General features: G+C 56.3%; 2 protein-coding genes across 5 annotated transcripts in view; one reads left to right on the forward strand and one right to left on the reverse strand.

The window, feature by feature from the left end:
• Positions 1–4,983, reverse strand: part of SGTA (small glutamine rich tetratricopeptide repeat co-chaperone alpha) — a 17,248-nt gene extending 12,265 nt beyond the window's left edge. For 2 of the 3 annotated variants that reach the window (XM_040461975.1, XM_040461972.1), the window contains exon 1: positions 4,857–4,983. The gene's annotated coding sequence lies outside the window, so the exon portion shown is untranslated. Of the gene's footprint in view, positions 1–4,546; positions 4,686–4,856 lie in introns of those variants that run through there. The other variant, XM_040461973.1, reaches the window with a different exon arrangement.
• A 1,752-nt stretch (positions 4,984–6,735) lies between these two features.
• The window catches only part of THOP1 (thimet oligopeptidase 1), a 21,252-nt gene continuing 11,162 nt past the window's right edge, over positions 6,736–16,825 (forward strand). For both annotated transcript variants that reach the window (XM_040461565.1, XM_040461566.1), the window contains exons 1-5: positions 6,736–6,895; positions 9,606–9,818; positions 12,597–12,745; positions 14,057–14,164; positions 16,677–16,779. In XM_040461565.1, coding sequence (XP_040317499.1) covers positions 6,880–6,895; positions 9,606–9,818; positions 12,597–12,745; positions 14,057–14,164; positions 16,677–16,779 — 589 coding nt within the window. In that variant the 5' untranslated portion in view covers positions 6,736–6,879. The remainder of the gene's footprint in view (positions 6,896–9,605; positions 9,819–12,596; positions 12,746–14,056; positions 14,165–16,676; positions 16,780–16,825) is intronic.

Raw genomic sequence — 16,825 nt, forward strand, 5'->3', positions numbered from 1 at the left:
GGGGGGTGCTGTGTATGAGACTATCAAGGCTCATGGAGGCAAGGGTTCAAAAAACTAAAAGACCAAGTCACCCTCCTTTCTGTGCCCCTGGCCCTTGGAACCTCAGGGCGTTTGCACGTGAGGATCCCTTGTCCCCACTGGATTTGAGGCACTCTGGCCTGATCTCCCCAGGATAAGCTCTCACTGCCTGCTTCCTGGGCTTCACCTGGTCTGTCGCTTGATCTTCTCCCAAATGGTGGCCCCTCCAAAGGGATTCACCGTCAAGAGGTCAGAGCGCCCCCTGGAGCCTGCCCTGGGCCTGGTGTATGGATGTCAGGCCAGGGAGCCTGATTCGCCTGGGAGGACAAGGGCCTGGAGTCAGCCTCAGGCTCAGCCATTTCTGCCCCATGCCAGTGTCAGGTCACTTTCCCCACTCCTAAGCTAAGGACCGCTTTGTCCCAGCCGATACCCTCACTTTCCTCTCCTATGAGATGGGGTAACGGAGATGTCCTTAACAGCTGTTCCAAGAACTTCTGACCTACGGGGCGTGTGGGTGGCTCAGTCGGTTGAGCATACGACTGGCTCAGGTCCTGATCTTGCGGTGCCTGAGTGTGCTGTCAGCACAGAATCTGCTTCAGATCCTGTCCCCACTCTCTGCCCCTCCCCAACTTGTGCTCTCTCAAAAAATAAATGTGGATAAAAAAAAAAAAAAAAAAAACCTTACTCGGGTTTTCTCCCCTACTGCTATTCGGGGTAAGATCATTCTTTGCTGTGTGTGTGTGTGTGTGTGTGTGTGTGTGTGTGTGTGTGTGTGTGTGGCGGGGGGATGTCCTGTTCACTGCAGAGTTTAACAGCACCCCTGGTCTCTGTCCAGTGTACCCCGAGGCGGGGGGCAGAATCACCCCCCGAGAGACACCCCCAGGAGTCTCTGTGTTCTGTAAGCATCTGACTGCTGAGGTCCTGGGATGCTGCACATATAGAAATACGCACAAACAGCGGAGGGAGGGAGGGTGACCCACAGGCACCAGGGCGGCCCTGGTTTCTACCCTCTGACCCCTGGGGACTTACTCTGGTGTCTAGTGTGGGCAGGGACTAGACTCAGTATTTTCCCAAATAATCAATGCAGGGTCTCTCCCGCTCAGCACTGCTGACCTTAAGAGCAGGTCGCTCTCCATGGGGATGTCCTGAACACGGTGGGGGTTCAGTAGCATCCCTGGCCCCATCCCCCTCGATGCCAGGAGCACCTCCTTCCACAGTGGTAACAACCACAGATGTCCCCAGACATGGCCAAACCCCCCAGTGAAAGTCATTGGAAGACTCTAAGTCAGTACAAGTCAGACTTTTCTGGCCAAATGACTTTGCTGCACACTTTCTGAAAACCTGCTTGCGCAACATTTTGGGTTTCAGGCCTGCAGCAGAGGGAGCATGGGTCTGCTATCGAGGACTACTTCCCCAAGGTGCGACAAGGACCCACAGGGCCTCTGACCCAGGTGGTCCACGAAACTGTCGCTTCTTTGCGAGACAGTTTGCAAATCTCACTTCCACGCAGGGGTTTTGGGACGAACGAGCCTTCTGCTTGCCACAAAGTGAGGCCCAGCAAAACACAAGGACAGCACTTTCCCTCGACTCCTACCAGGCACCCGGAACAATCACGACTTGTAGGGTTTTGGCCGCTGGACAAAATTCTCAAAAGCAGCCCGCTCTCTGAACAGTGAGTGCTTTATGAGCTCTCAGGAAGCACCACGGAGGGCCCAGTTCGGGTGAGCCTGGTGAGGGTGGACGGACAGAGTCCCAGGGTGTGGCAGGGTCCTGGGGCCAGCCCCGCTGGTGGTCCTCACAATCCTTCCGGCTCTCAGTCCACCTTTTCATTTCATCATTAAACAACAAAAAAATCAGCCTCTGTTCCTTTTATTTCCGAGCCTACAACTGGTGAAAGGGGAAAAAACGGCATGCCTCGCTAAAATGAGCAAGCCCTTGGGGCGCCTGGGTGGCGCAGTCGGTTAAGCGTCCGACTTCAGCCAGGTCTCGATCTCGCGCTCCGTGAGTTCGAGCCCCGCGTCGGGCTCTGGGCTGATGGCTCAGAACCTGGAGCCTGTTTCCGATTCTGTGTCTCCCTCTCTCTCTGCCCCTCCCCCGTTCATGCTCTGTCTCTCTCTGTCCCAAAAATAAATAAACGTTGAAAAAAAAAAAAATTAAAAAAATAAAAAAATAAAAAAAAATAAAATGAGCAAGCCCTTGGTGCACCTGGGTGGCTCAGTCAGTTAAGTGTGCAACTTCAGCTCACGTCATGATCTCGCGGTCAGAGGGTTCAAGGGTTCGAGGGTCACGTCGGGCTCTGTGCCGACAGCTCAGAGCCTGGAGCCTCTTCGTCTGTGTCTCCCTCGCTCTCTGCCCCTCCCCCGCTCATGCTCCGTCTCTCAAAAATAAACAAACGTTAAAAAAAATAAAAAGTGAGGCCTCCCCCCACCTCGGGAGCTGAACCGCCCGCTGCCACTGCCGAGGGCTTTCCGCCTCCATCCTGAAGCCCGAGCCCTGCTCACAAACAGCAGTGTGCAAAGTCAGTGCTCTACTCCTGTGTCTCAACCTAGCACACCTCCAGTGTCCGAGCAGGGCCGTCTCAAGGCTTGAGCCCACGACCCTCGCCGCAGCCCTGTGTTCTTCTAAAATGCCACCAGAATGCCCTGTACGCTTTAAAACCGTCAAAAGCCCCCCGAAATGTCACGCGTGTGCGCGTGAGGCCCTCTGCCAAACCCTCAGGGGCTCCACTCAAACACAACTGCTCCAACCCATCTGGAAAGTCTAACTCCCTTCAATACCGAGCCGCAGGGTTGCTGCCTCAGAGCTAGACGCCCTCTTTTTCTGGCAAAGTCCAAGTACCAGTCTTATCACTGGCTTCGTGGGCTTTGAAACTCCTTGGTCTGTCATCTGTCCCCTGCCCTTGCCCCGACTATGAGCCACTGGACAGACACCTTCCCTTTGAACCCCAGCACTGAGCAGTGTTTGATCCATACAGTCTTGGGAAAATGTTAGATCCCTGTCAAATTCAGAGCCACCTGACCAAGTTCTTTGGGAAGAGCAGAAGAGACAACAAACCTTGGGTCTTGCCTCCCTGCTAAAATTCCCTTTATTCCTTCAACCCTCTTCCTGAGTATTTCCCACAGGGGCCAGTGCTGGCTCTTGGCAAAAAAAAAAAAAAAAAAATAAAAACGTAGGATCCAAGTTAAGACCACAGCTCTCCATCTGAGGCGGAGCTTATAACCCTATCTTTGGAGCTGGCTCACCCTTCCAGTAAGACCAAATTACAAGCCTCAGGCAAAATCCTTGGAGTGTTGAGCACCTTCCAGGCCCGAGCTAAGTGCAGTTCACACAATGGCTTATGGAGGGGATAGGTGATCATGTTCTGAAAAGGGCCCAAGGAAGCTTCCCGGGCCACAGGGTTTCTGTGGCAACCACTCAACTTTCCTCTTGTGCAACAGCAGCCACGGTTAAGGGGTCTGCGATGGAGGCGTGGCTTCGTTCAGGAAAACAAGCTGCAGCTGGGTCTGGCCCCCCAATCACAGTTTGCTGAGACCTTGGCTTGTCTACCCCGTCCCCGTTTTACAGAAAAAAACACGGACGCTAGAAAGGTGGGGGTGCCACTCAAGGTCACCCAGCTAAGACACAAACCCGGACTTCTGAACCCAGCAGTCTGACTCCAGAGCCTCCACTCCAGGTGCTCTTTCCTCTCCCCACAAAACGTGCACAGGATATCTTAGGGTTCATCTCACCAACCCCATGTACACAACTCATGCTGGCGAAGACGCACTGGTCTGGATCTGGAGCAGGGCTTAACTTCTGCACTGAGGACACTGTGGACCGTCCATGGACCGTCCTAGGCACCGCAGGGTGTTGAGCATCACCCTGGCCCCACCCACTCGGCGCCAAGATCACACCCAGTCGTGACAACAAATGTCCCCCAGACACCGCCCTGTGTCCCCCAGGGTGACAGAACCATCGGTCTGGGGAGAAGAAAAGCAGACAGAATAATCAGAGATGGAAAACTAAAGGGCGCGGGAAGATCCTGCAGCCTGAGGGCTGCGGGCTGCGCACACGTTTTCTGACACCTAATAAGAAACCTAGCGGTTCTCCAGGATGCTCTTAACAAGCAGCAGGAGCCTGGTCACAGAATGTTCTGTTTACTTGACCTCAGAGCGACCCTAAGAAGCGCATTCTCCTACGGCCCCTATTCTAGAAGGAAAGCGCTGCTCAGAGAGGCAAGCGACTTCCTCAAGCTCACACAGCCAGCGAGAGGTGGTGGGGCTGACTCTTCCCGCCTTTAGGTCAATATACAGAAGCCCCTAACACCTGCCGACCCCACTGAGCTCTCGCTTTGCGCCGGTCCCTGTGGCTTCAATCTTCCCAAGGACCACCGCCCCCACCCACAAACATCAGACAGGGACCGTGACTACACCCGTTTTACAGAGGGGGAAAATGAGGCTCCGGGAACCCAAGAGGCTGGCCAGGTCAGCCAGGTGGAGAGTGGCGGCGCTGGGACAGGACACCGACCGGAGCCCCACTAACGGGATACCTGATTCAAAGGGACCGTATTTCCGGGCAGAAGACACCTTCGTTGCTTGCGGGGCACTTTCACTTGCAGTTTCACCTCGAACCAGCACTTGCCGGGCCTCGGGTCCGGGTGAGGCGGACCAGGACTGGCGAGGGCCTGCCCGACGCCGCCCTGCCTCAGTTTCCCCTTCGCGCCGCCCACTCACAGCACCCAGCGGACCGCGGCCACCTCAGCCCCAGCCCCAGCTCTCTTTACGGGCCTTTGAGCCCCGGGAGCTCCAAGCCGCGGACCCTAAGCCCGTCTGGCTCAGCACCGAACACCCCCCACTCACCTCACTGGCGGCCGAACGCCGACCCGCCGACGGCTGCGCCTGCGCACCACAGCGCTACCCGGCCCCGCCCCCGGCCGCGACGCTTGCGCGGAAGGAGGCGGCGCTCGTTGGCTTTCATTCTGCGCAGGCGCGTCAATTATCAAGACGGGCGTGGGGAGAAGTGACGTAATTCAGACGTTGGGGGGGGTTGGGAGGGCTAGCTGGTCGTTAGGGCAACTGACCTCTGCGACCGATTGGAGGCCGGAAATCAGGACTATCGCTCCCTCCCGAGCGGTAACAGCGCGGTGCATCGTGGGACAGTGGCGGACTCCCGCGCGTTTGGCAGAGCCGGTCACGTGGCACCGAGCCGGCCACGTGGGGTGGCTCAGTTTGGTATCTGGCGCCCAGAGCAGCGCAGGGGCTCTGTGAATGCCAGTGACTGTTAACACGCTATGTTTTACGTTTATTCACCCACCCGTCCACCCGCGCGGCCACAAATGCATTCTTTCATTCATTCCATCTATAAGACGTAAAGGAATACAGATATATTTGTTTACAGCAGGTGCCTAATAGTCAGCAAATGTTTTGCAAAGCAACTATCAAAACCAGGAAAGTGCCTGCTCTCTTTACTCCTACTGGGGTTGACGAACTCGTAAACTAGTATGTAAATTAACACCTTTCGCTTAATGATAAAACGGCGTGCGGTGATTATGATTGGGGAGGTAATCTGGCTGTGATGGTTAAGGAAGATCTTTCTTGTAGATGTGGATTTGGAGGATGAGGCAAAAAAACCCTCCCAAGTATGGGGTGCCTGGGTGGCTCAGTTGGTTAAGCATCTGACTCTGGGTTTCGGCTCAGGTCTTGATCTCATGGCTCCTGAATTAAAGCCCTAGGCTCTGGGCTGACAGTACGGAGCCTGCCAGGGATTCTCTCTCCCTCTTTCTCTCTTCACCTCCCTCACTTAAGCACTCTCTCTAAAAAATAATAATAATAATAAAATAACCTTAAAAAAAAAAGCCTCCAGGTATGGAGAACAGTGGAAATGATTATTAAGTAGGATAAAACTTGCTGTGCTTAATAAAAGGTGAGCGATGAGGACGGTCTCTAGGAAGACCCACAACTGACCACCGTTAAAGTTGCAAGAAGGGTTCTCCGAATTCACTTTTATCCTATTTAAAACGCATGCATGTTTAAAGCCCGGGGATTTAATTTCTTTTGCAGAAATAAGGGGAGTGTGTTTTTTGGCCATTTTAGTTCTGGTATGTTTTTCTTCCTGGGCGCCTTAGATCAAGATTTCGTTTTTCGTTTTAATGGACAATAGTTACAGGTTAGGATACTGCACCGTCTCAAAACACCTGTTTGAACTCGTAGATTCATTTTCTGAAGCTTTCCCGATTTTTTTTTTTTTAAGTGTGTTTAATTGATTCACCGGATTCTGCTGGTACTCGTGGAGCGCCTCATCTTCGTTAGGTGCAGGAAGCTGGGCAGGATGCTGGTTGGGATAATCTACAAAAAGAGCCTGAGACGAGTAGGGTAAGGGATCACTAACGTGATCCTTAGGTGAAGGGAAAACCTGCAAAACTAGCCAAATACACAACTGTAAGATAGAAAGGTGACAAGCACGGATTAACACTGAGGCTGGAAGCCCAGACAGAGAACTACCGGCAGAAAGAACCGCATGCACACAGATTTTGAAGCAACCTCTTTGTGTGGTTTCCATGGAAACGTCCCTCCCGGGCCTCCCCGGAGGTTCCTCCCTCTCGCCGCGCGAGCCAATGATGAGCGGGGAGGGCTCCAGCGCGTGCGCAGAGTGCGATAGCGTGCCAAAGCCCCGCCACGGGTGTGTGGGCGGTGCTGGGGGCGCGCTGGCGCTCTGTTCTTCGGCGCACGCGCGCTCCCAGGATTCAGCGGGCGCGCGGGCGGCGGGCACCTCAGTCCCGGCTGCTGCGGCCCCTGAGCGGACCGAAGCGGCAGGTTGCCGCGGCTGAGGCGGACCGAGGCAGACCAGGTGGAGGAAGGGATCGCCGGTGCACACCCGCCCGCCATGAAGCCCCCCGCAGGTACTGGCTGGCGCGAGGCGGGGCCCCGCTCCCCGGACCCTGGCATCCCCTCCAGCTTCTCGCCTCCCGGAGTCGCGACTTGGGCCTAGGACCCGAGCCCAGTGACCCCCGAGTGACTGGAGCCTGGCGGGGATGGGTCGGTGAGCCCGAGATCCCGTTCCCTCGGCGGCCGAATGAATGGGCCAGCTTTTCCAGCGGTTCACTCATTCAACAAACTCCAGGTCGCGGCCGCTAAGGGCGGGTCGGGCCCAGGGGGTGCCGACTCCAGGGGAGACCCTGAGTTCTAGGCGGAGTTCCAGAGTCGGAGACAGACGTTCAGCCAGCAGGAAAGCAAGCGAGCGCCTTAGAGGGTGGTCAGTGGTGGGGCTGAGGGCGGTCCCGAAGGGCTTCTCGGAGGAGGCGGCATATCAGCCAGGAGGACCCAAAGTGGAGAAGCGGCGGTGCCGCCAAGACCTGCGTGAGGCCTGTCCCAGGTGGCCGGAGCTGCGAGGGTAAACGCGTTTGCGTAGCAACAAGTCATTCCGGCTGGAGCACAGCCCTGGAAGGGTAAAGGGCGTCGTGAAAGGGTTTTCGTTATGGGAGGGATAGGATGTGCGTGTGGGATTATAGAAAATTCCCCGGGGGTCGTATGATGCCTCCTGGCATTTTCTCTTCCCGGTTTGTCTTCCCCCAGTTCTTTCTCCCAGCTGGCTGTGACGATAATTGCATTTAATGGTAAATCACAGCTAGGGTTATTCGGGGAGTGTTGTCTGCCTTGTGTGCTGCAGGGTCGTTAGCTTGGAGACCCGGCTCGGGGGTGGGGATCTGTAGATACTGCAGAACGGGAGCGTCTGCTCCAGTGTTTCAAATCCTAGCTCCCTCCGGGAAGTTTGGCTGACGGTTCTGGCTTACACGGGTCTCCCACCTTTCCTGAGCGTCTGGAGCCCTCGGCTACCAGTTAACCCAGACCCACAGCTTCTCTCTGCGGTTCTGAAGTCCAAAATGCTCTGCAGGCACAACGGTTTTCCATAAGCTCGGAGCAGTCACGTGGCCAGAATACCTGGCCTGTCTTGGCCTAGGAGACTTTTTTTTTTTTTTTTCTCCCACGTAGCAGATGTCAGTGGTCCTCAGCCGGGGAGATCGTGCCTCCCCAGCAGACACTGGGGCAATGTCATTGGACATCTGTGGTTGTCATGACTCGGGGTGCTCCTGGCATCGAGTGGATGGGCACCAGGGGTGCTGTTCAACACGGTACAGTGCCCAGGGTGGCCCCCACCCCAGAGCGTGACCCAGACACAGGTGTTGATAATACTGTTAAAAGCCCTGTCCTAGGGATGCCAAACACAGCACCCTGCGAAGATCCGTCCCCCTTTGTCCAGGACCACTGTGGCCCTGCTCCCCTCCCCGTCATGCTGGAAGGGAAAAATGGGGCACAGGTGGGTGTTTCCTGGAGCGGCTTCTGCGTATTCTGCTGGGGGCTCACACAGGACAGGCCTCTGTTCATTAACTCGACAAGTAATTGGGGGAAGGTGTAGCCATCTGAGCCCTACAGGTGCTACAGGGATGCCAGCAGGACATTCAAGAAAGAAAGATTGGCAGGGTCGGGGCTCCGGGCAGAGGGGGCAACCTGTGGGAAGGCCTGGGAGATACCTTGAAGAAAGCCAGTGTGCCTGAGCACAGGGAAGTTGGCAAAACCAACTGGCCAAGCCTGCTGTGCAGGACCCAGTGGAGTCGGGATGATCTAGACCAAGGGTCAGCAGACCAGCCTGTAAAGGGCTAATTAGTTCAGTCCTGGCAAGTCACATAGTCTCCTTCTTCGTCACCTTTACCTTATGGGCTGTGCAGAGACAGACTTTGCCAGCCTCTGATACAGACTCCAGTAAAGGTTGGACTGTAATCCTGAGTGTAGGTGGAGCCCTGGGAAGGGAAAGGGGCAGCCCCACCTGCAAATGAGATGTTGAGAAAGGTGGGGTGCACACATATGCTAGTTCGCAGCGTTGGAGCTGAAGTCCGACTGCACGGGCTTGAGCCCCCGCCTCTGCTGCTTGCTGGTGTGGGATCGTGGCACGAGACTTGCATTCTCCAAATCTCAGGACCCCCGTCTGCAAAATGGGGGCCACATAGGTCCCAGAGTACAGAGCTGTGAATTCAGTGAGGGGACGAAAGCAAAACATCTTTACCCTGAACACCACACAGCAGTTCCCGTGACAGCAGTTCTAGACCATAATCCCTTATCCAGAAATTCTCGTGGTAGGGATGTTCAGGACCCGGGAATTCCCCTATTTTAGGTAAGTAATGTGGTGCAAACGTCGCAGTACGACAAGGGACGTCGGAGGTAGTAATCAAACAAATTAACCCCGTGGAGTGCAGGTGTATGCCAAGCATCCGCCCCAGCCGGCCGATGTCGGGGCTGGGTCATCATGGGGCATCCTAGGTGCTTGGGGGTGTCGAGCAGCATCCCCAGACCCCGCCGCCCGATGAAGTAGCATCACTCTCCCGTCGTGACAAGTGCAAGCATCCCCACAGGTCACCCGGTGTCTCCCGGGTGCGGAATCTTCGTGTGCTTTAGAGGATCCGTCAACCTGTGTACCCCCATAGAGCCCCCGGTCCTTGTCAACCTGCATGGGGAAACGGTGCTCCTGGCCTTGCCCTCCAGCCCCTAGTTACTCTAACCCTAATCCTGCCCTTGAAGCAGACACATTCAGTGTGGGGTTCTGTCTTCTCTGTCTAGCCTGTGCCGGAGATGCCCTGGACACAGCGGTCCCGTGCTCCGAGGTGAACTACCTGCGGTGGGACCTGAGCGCCCAGCAAATAGGGGAGCTCACTGTGGAGCTCATCGAGGAAACCAAGCGTGTGTATGACCAGGTGGGCTCCCAGAAGTTTGAAGACGTGTCCTACGAGAGCACCCTCAAGGCGCTGGCTGACGCGGAGGTGTCCTACACAGGTAAATCCAGGTCAGGACCCAGGCGGGGAGGCGGAAGCGCCCAGCCTCGGGGGAGGCGGCCTACTCCCCAGGGGGAGGATCCCTCGGCCAGGCCAGGGGCAGCCTGGAGGGCTGGTTCTCCTACACACCCTACTGCACTCGTGGCCTGGCGGCATACTTAGTTCTGGGCTGTGTCATCTGAGGGCCCAGAGCGGGACAGCACGTGTGACCGCTCTTCTCTCCAGGAGTCAGCTCGGGTGCCAGCCCCGAAACCAGAGCCCCTTCTTACCCCTTTCGTGTCACAGGAGAGCTTTGTTTTCTCTCTGGGCGACTGAACTGGGACCCGTTTGCCTCTCCTCTCCCCGCTGCCTCCCCCCTGTGCTTGGGTAACCTGCTGCCGTCAGGGGTCCTCATCACCACCCACCTGGATCCTTGTCTTCCCCTTGGGGTCTGTTTGCTCCCTTTGTGAGGGAAGGATGAGGTGCTCGGTCACATACCTACAGCCCTGCTTCCCAGAGCCCCTGTGTGGAGGTTGATGGCAAGGGGACAGAAGACCAAGCAAGTCTTGGGACGGAGAACTCCGAGCCCCCGGATCTCCAGCACAAGTCCTTTTCCGGGGGGCCTTTGGGAATCCTGGTAGCGGGGTTCTCCGGGAGCCTCCTGTGCGGGGTGTGCCGGATGGCAGGGGCTGCTCCGCCGCCTTCAGGCGGGTGTGCCTCAGGCTCCCCTTCCCATCTCCTTCCAGAGAGGCTCGCGGGCATTGCCTGATGCTAATTCCTGCTTCTTGGGCGTGGCCCTGCCAGACATCATTTAGTCTCTCCCCCACTTCACTCCCGCAGGCTTTTATTTCTGTCTCCTCTCAGTAGCCCACGGAATTTTAGAGGAGACTAAGACTGGATCATGGCCTTCCCCCCAGCCAGCCCCTCTGTCTTTCCACTGCCCTCTGGATGGAGGCCACGGTCCTTGGTGGTGTTCCCTGTGCTGCACGGTTCCCCCTTTCTGACCCGCCTCTGCACTTTGTGCCTGGCCACGTGGCCTCGCAGTTGCTCACGCTGTCCCGTCTCGGGGCTTCCCACACCCCCCGCTTTGCAGGATGTTGGGCTTCTCTGTGATCACAGATTAACCCCCCGCAGGAGCCCCTTCCTGCACCCCCTCTGCTCACACAGCTGCCTGCATTGATCTGACAGCATGCACTGTTTTGTTGTCGTGCTTGGTGCGATCACAGGCGCTTGTGAGCCTGTAAATCCCAGATGGACGGACGCTGTTTCTGTCTTTTCACTGTCCCCTCTCGGGCAGCCAGCGGTAGGCCTGCCCTGGGGCCCCGGGCGTGACCAAGCTGCGATTTGAACTCTTTCCCAGAGTATGTGCTTTTCAAAACGTAAATGGTCTGTTGAGATCTGATTTATAGACCTTAACGATTTGCTCACTTGAAGCCTACGTTTCAGTGGTTTTTATAGTCACTTGTCTAAGCATCACCGTGTTCTAATTCTAGAGCATTCTGCCATCCCAAAGGGAAATCCTGTCCCCATTGGCAGTCACTCCCCATCCCTTCCTCAGCTCTTGGCACCCACCAGCCCCCTTCCCATCTGTGGATGAGCCTGTTCTGGACATCGTACACACCTTGACTCACACACCTCATGTCTGGTTTGCTCTGAGCAGTGTGTGTTCAGGGTCCGACCACGGGGCAGCAGGTGTGGGCGCCTCGCTCCTGTTTGCGGCCAAGTGACTTCCTGTGCGTGCCAGACACGTGTGTCTCCGTGCACTTTTGATGGGTGTTTGGGCCGTTTCTACTATTTGGTCATTACTGGGCCTGCTGCTGTGCATGTATGTGATTTCTGTGTGATCACGTGTTCTTATTTCACGAGGGTGGGTGCTTGAGAGTGGGGTGCTGGGTCAGGTGATACTTGTTAAAGCTGATGCTCTTACGGGGCGCCGGTGGCTCTGTTGCTTAAGCATCCGACTCTGGATTTTAGCTTAGGTCATGATCTTGAAGTTGGTGAGGCCAAGCCCCCTGTTGGGCTCTGTGCTGAGCACAGCCTGCTTGGGATTCTCTCTCCCTCTCTCTCTGCCCCTCCCCTGCTTACATGCACCCTCTCTTTTTCTCAAAATAAATAAGCTTAAAAAGAATTAGGAAAGAAAATTAAAGCTTATGTTGTTATGGCTACTCATGCTTCCTTTATTTATTTACTTATTTACTTACTTACTTAAATGTTTATTTTTGAGAGACAGCGTGAGCCAGTGAGGAGCAGAGAGAGAGACACACACAGAATCTGAAGTAGGCTCCAGGCTCTGAGCTGTCAGCACAGAGCCCAAAGCGAGGCTCAAACTCATGAACCGTGAGATCATGACCTGAGCCAAAGTCAGATGCTTAACTAACTGGGCCCCCCAGGCCCCCCCCCCCCCGCCATGTTCCCTTTATTTAACAGAGTGTCAGCATGCTCTGTAAATTAGAAAATTGTTCATGAACGTAAAGTACTGCTCTCAGCAGCCGTGGCTCTTTCCTGGGCCGGAGCCACTGGAGCCTGTCCCCATCTTGTCAGACTCCTCTGTTACGGTCCTTCATGGACCTTGGAGTATTGTGAGTTGAGTCTGTTCCCATTGGCCTGTGAGGTCCCCAAGAACATGGGCATGGGTGCCAGTGTTCCTTTCTTCCAGTGCCCACCCCAGGGCCCGGCGTGGAGAGTGTTCATGGAACATGGAGACATGCGGGTGGGCTACGTGCCGGGCCAGGGTGAGGTCGATACTTGCCAGTTTCTACCCGGGGCCCGTTTTCACACCTGTCCTGTTTCCCTGTTTCAGTTCAGAGGAATATCCTTGACTTCCCCCAACACGTCTCTCCATCCAAGGACATTCGGACGGCCAGCACAGAGGCAGACAAAAAGCTGTCTGAATTTGACGTGGAAATGAGCATGAGGCAGGATGTATACCAGAGGATTGTCTGGCTGCAGGTGAGGGGACAGCGACAAGCCCAGCGTCCGCTCAGCCCCGGGACGCGGCTGATGGGGCACGCACTAGGCCCGCTGGAGGTGGAAGACGGGGGGCGGGAGGTGGGGGGACAGACCGGTGTCCAGGTGGCACTGGAGGGTCAGAACCTCTCTAGATGTGATCGTTCTGTTCCTCAGACTTTAGAAGGTAGAGAGTGAGGAGCCCTGTGGGTGGCTGGTGGGCATCGCTGTGTGACAGTGTGAGTGCACTTAACGCCGCTGAACCATGCGCTTAACAGTGGCTAAGGTGGTAAGTTTTACGTTGTATTTTACCACAATAAAAAACATGAAAGAAATGGCAGAAGTGGGCAGGAATGCAAAAATAAAATATAAGATGCCTAAAAAAACTTTTTTTTTTTTTTTTAACGTTTATTTATTTTGAGAGACCAAGCGTGCGCTCACGAGTTGGGGAGGGGCAGAAAGAGACAGAGAGAGACAGAGAATTGTGGTCAGCACAGAGCCCAACGTGGGGCTCAGACTCACGAGCCGTGAGATCATAAGCTGAGCCGAAACCAAGAGTCAGACGCTTAACTGACCGCACTCACGTGCTCTGTGCCTAGGACTTTCTAAGCCTTCCCTCCGTCCAGCACATCTTTTTATTTTCCTGACCTTGTTGGGTGCCCTCTAGAGCTATCGTCCTGCCTCCTGGGCCACGGCTGCCGATGTCGGAAGTGAACCGAGATGATTCTCTGCTCGTTGTCTTAGCACCTGCTGCCGTGTCCCCTCGATGGCAGGAAGGCACACGAGTGTGCTTTGGTGCACAGACAGGCGGGTGGCCTGTGGAAGCACAAGCAGTGTCTTGTATTTAATTCTCGTTTTAATATCTTTGCGGGTCAGCGTGCAGTGGGAAGAAATAGCTCGGAGGGCGCCTGTCTGTACTTTGCCCGGTTTCCCCCACGTAACGTATTGCAGAACCGGTCAGTGTCACCACCGGGTTAAAGACCTTGATGCAGCCCCCCAGACTCATTCCCACGTAACTGTTCACCAGGGGAAGACCCTCTGGGCTGCTCTTCGTTTGGGCTGTTCCCCGCAGGCGTTTGTGAACAGGTGTTGTGTGACCCCAGTCTTCATTCTCTGGGACAAACGCCCGGAGTGCAGCTGCGGAGTTGGGTGGTAGTCGCACGTTTTGTGCCAAAGTGCTCTCCTGGGCGGCTGCCCCATTTCATGCTCCCTCCGGTGATGTTGGAGTGAGCGACCCAGTTTCCCTGCTGCCTCACCAACATTCAGCAGCATCACGGCTTTTCGTTATAAACAGCCTTGACTTTCTTACTCCAGGAAAAAATCCAGAAGGACTCGTTGAGGCCAGAGGCAGCGCGGTACCTGGAGCGACTGATCAAGCTGGGCAGAAGGAATGGGCTCCACCTGCCCAAAGACACTCAGGAGGTGAGTGCCAGCTGGGGGGGGGGGGCGCGGAGAGGGCCTGCGATCGCGGGCACCACCTGAGTCCTGGTGTGCGCTCTATTGCCTCGGTTCCGGGCAGGGCGGTCTATGTGGAGCAGCTCTCTCTTTGCACCCGTTCTGCCTCGGATCCTCCAGGGTCCTGGTGAGGCTTTCCTGAGAGCGTGGCGCTGCCTCGGCCGCGGGGAGAGCGCATGGGGCAGGTGGCAGGGCTCAGGGGGTCCTCTCCGTGACTTGGGTGCAATGGCAGTAAGGAGAAGCTCGCTCTGGCTGTGGGTCTCCTGTTCTCGGGACTCTGCTGCGACGGCATGGCTTCCTTCTGACCCCACACGGGGGGGTGGCGGGGGGTGCCCGCACCATCCGGTCCTCCGTGATGCCAGCACTCAGTTCTGACCCGTGTACACGGAGCTAGTGTCAGAAACCACAGCATCAGGGCTCGGCCCCTCCACGCCACCCCGACCTGAGGCACCGGCCACAAGTCCAGGGTGTCCCTTGGTTCTGACCGACCGGCACTCCTCCCTCAGGTTTAATTCATTCAACAGAGTGGCTCAGAGAACTCGGGAAAAGCTTACTTGACCTTACTGATCTATCGTGAAGGGTACCACCTAGAACCGCCAGCTGGGAGAGAAGCACAGGGCAAGGTCGGGGTGGGGGGGAGGCACGGAGCTTCGGTACCCTGCGTGCTTTGCCCTCATGGGCACCTCCACGTGTTCACCAACTGGAAACTCCCTTAACCCTGTGCCTTAGGGCTTCTGTGGCCACCACATCACTTCAGCCCGACTAGTCACTCCATCCGTGACTGACTCCCTAAGTAGGCAGGAGGGACTTCCTTGGCCGCCCACCCCCATCCTAGGGGCTTTCCAAAGGCATCTCATTAGGTTGCACTCAAGTGTGGTGGAAAGGGCTGGTAAGAGATAGCACAGTGTTCCCCACACCTCATCTCTTGAGCTATTTCAGTGTCGTGTTGTCACTAATTCCAAGGGTTTAGGAGCCGTGTGCCAGGAATGGGAACGAAGACTGCATATACGAGTTGCTCATCAAAAACCCCAGTCGTGGATGGCATCGCTTGCATTCCCTTCTGGGGCAGAGGGCGAGCAGGGCTGCACCTGCCCCCGTCCTGGGTTAATCGCTGGGGGTCTCTGTCCGCTCCACTCCCTTCCCATTTTCTCTGAAGGCCCCGCAGCCACACAGAGGGGATGGCCGGGGCGTGGGCTCTGGGCTGGCTGCTTTGCACATGAGGCACACATATGGGTGAGCTGGGTACCATCCCCTGGAACTGGCCACCCTTAGGAAAAGCCCTCCCTCCGGGGTCAGCAAGGCCCCCGATAGGAAAGCACCAGGGCACAGGAGGCAAAAGACACAGTTAAAGCAGATACCAGATCCACACCCAGAGCTCAGTGACCGTGTCTCTCTTCTCACTTAGAACTGATTCTACCTTCTGGTTGGAGAATCAGGAAAATGAGGCATGCTTGTGGTTAAAACCAATGCTGGTAAGACTTGAGTCGAATTCCATCTTGGCACTGTGGGCTCTGGAATCCAGTGCGGTGTCTCAGCTTCTGTGGGCGCAGGTGATAAACTCAGCCAGAGCGACAGAAGCACAGTTGTACTTTTTTTTTTCTCCCTTAAGTAAACTTTATGCCCAACGTAGGGCTTGAACCCATGACCCCGAGATCAAGACTCTCATGCTCCTCCGACTGAGCCACCCACACGCTTGCAGGGTTGTGCTTAAAGCTTTGTCGTCACGTTGTTGAAAGTCCTGACTGTGACTTGAGAGCCGCTGCACTGGGAGGGACACGGGGGGCTCCGGGTGGAGGAAGGACACTGGCCGTGGGCTGGATGGGGACCCTGAAGCCGAAGCCGTGCCTTGTTTCCTGGGGCGCGAGCTGTTTTCACGCCTTAGAACCTTGATTGGCACGGCCGCGTTTGGTTTTGTGAGGCTTCAGCGAGATCAGGAAATAAGTGGAAGTGCCCAGCGCAGGGTCATGGCCGACGGAGGCTCAGTGCACCCATGCGGGCTGGTTCTGAGCCCGGGTCTCACCCGAGGAGCCCCCAGGTCACTGCACAGCTGTCAGCCACACTTGCCCGACCTTCCCAGCACAGAGCAGCTGTTATGCCCGAGGCCTGGGCTGGGCTCCAGGGCCCCCCCCGAGGCAGTGGTGGGCAGATGTTGTGGTCCTAGGGCACACACTGCCCCACCCCCCACCCCCATCAGAAGTTTCCTCCCTGAGGCTTAGCCCCGCTCCTCTGTCAAAATATCCAAATGCCTAAGCTGCAGACTCTGAAGGGAATAGGGTCCAGAAGGCTCTTGGCTGGGGACGTACAACAGTTGGGGACGCAAGCCCAGGTCCCCGGGGTCACCGAGGCCGCTCGGCATGGCCGGTGGGTATCTGCCTGCAGACGGCTCTGCCTGCTTTTCCCGCTTCTCCGCCTTCTCCTTGCAGGGGGGAGCCCCCAGTCCCGGAGGCTGTGCTCCTCACGGCTGTGCTCCTCCCTCCAGAAAATCAAGAGCATCAAGAAGAAGCTGAGTCTTCTGTGCATCGACTTCAACAAGAACCTGAACGAGGACACGACCTTCCTGCCGCTCACTCGAGAGGAGCTGGGTACTGGCCCAGGGCCTGGGGCGCGGGGGGGGGGGGGGGGGGCGGG

Source organism: Herpailurus yagouaroundi, unplaced genomic scaffold (genome assembly GCF_014898765.1).
Source record: "Herpailurus yagouaroundi ecotype Mexico unplaced genomic scaffold, PumYag 295, whole genome shotgun sequence".
Lineage (NCBI taxonomy): Eukaryota > Metazoa > Chordata > Mammalia > Carnivora > Felidae > Herpailurus > Herpailurus yagouaroundi.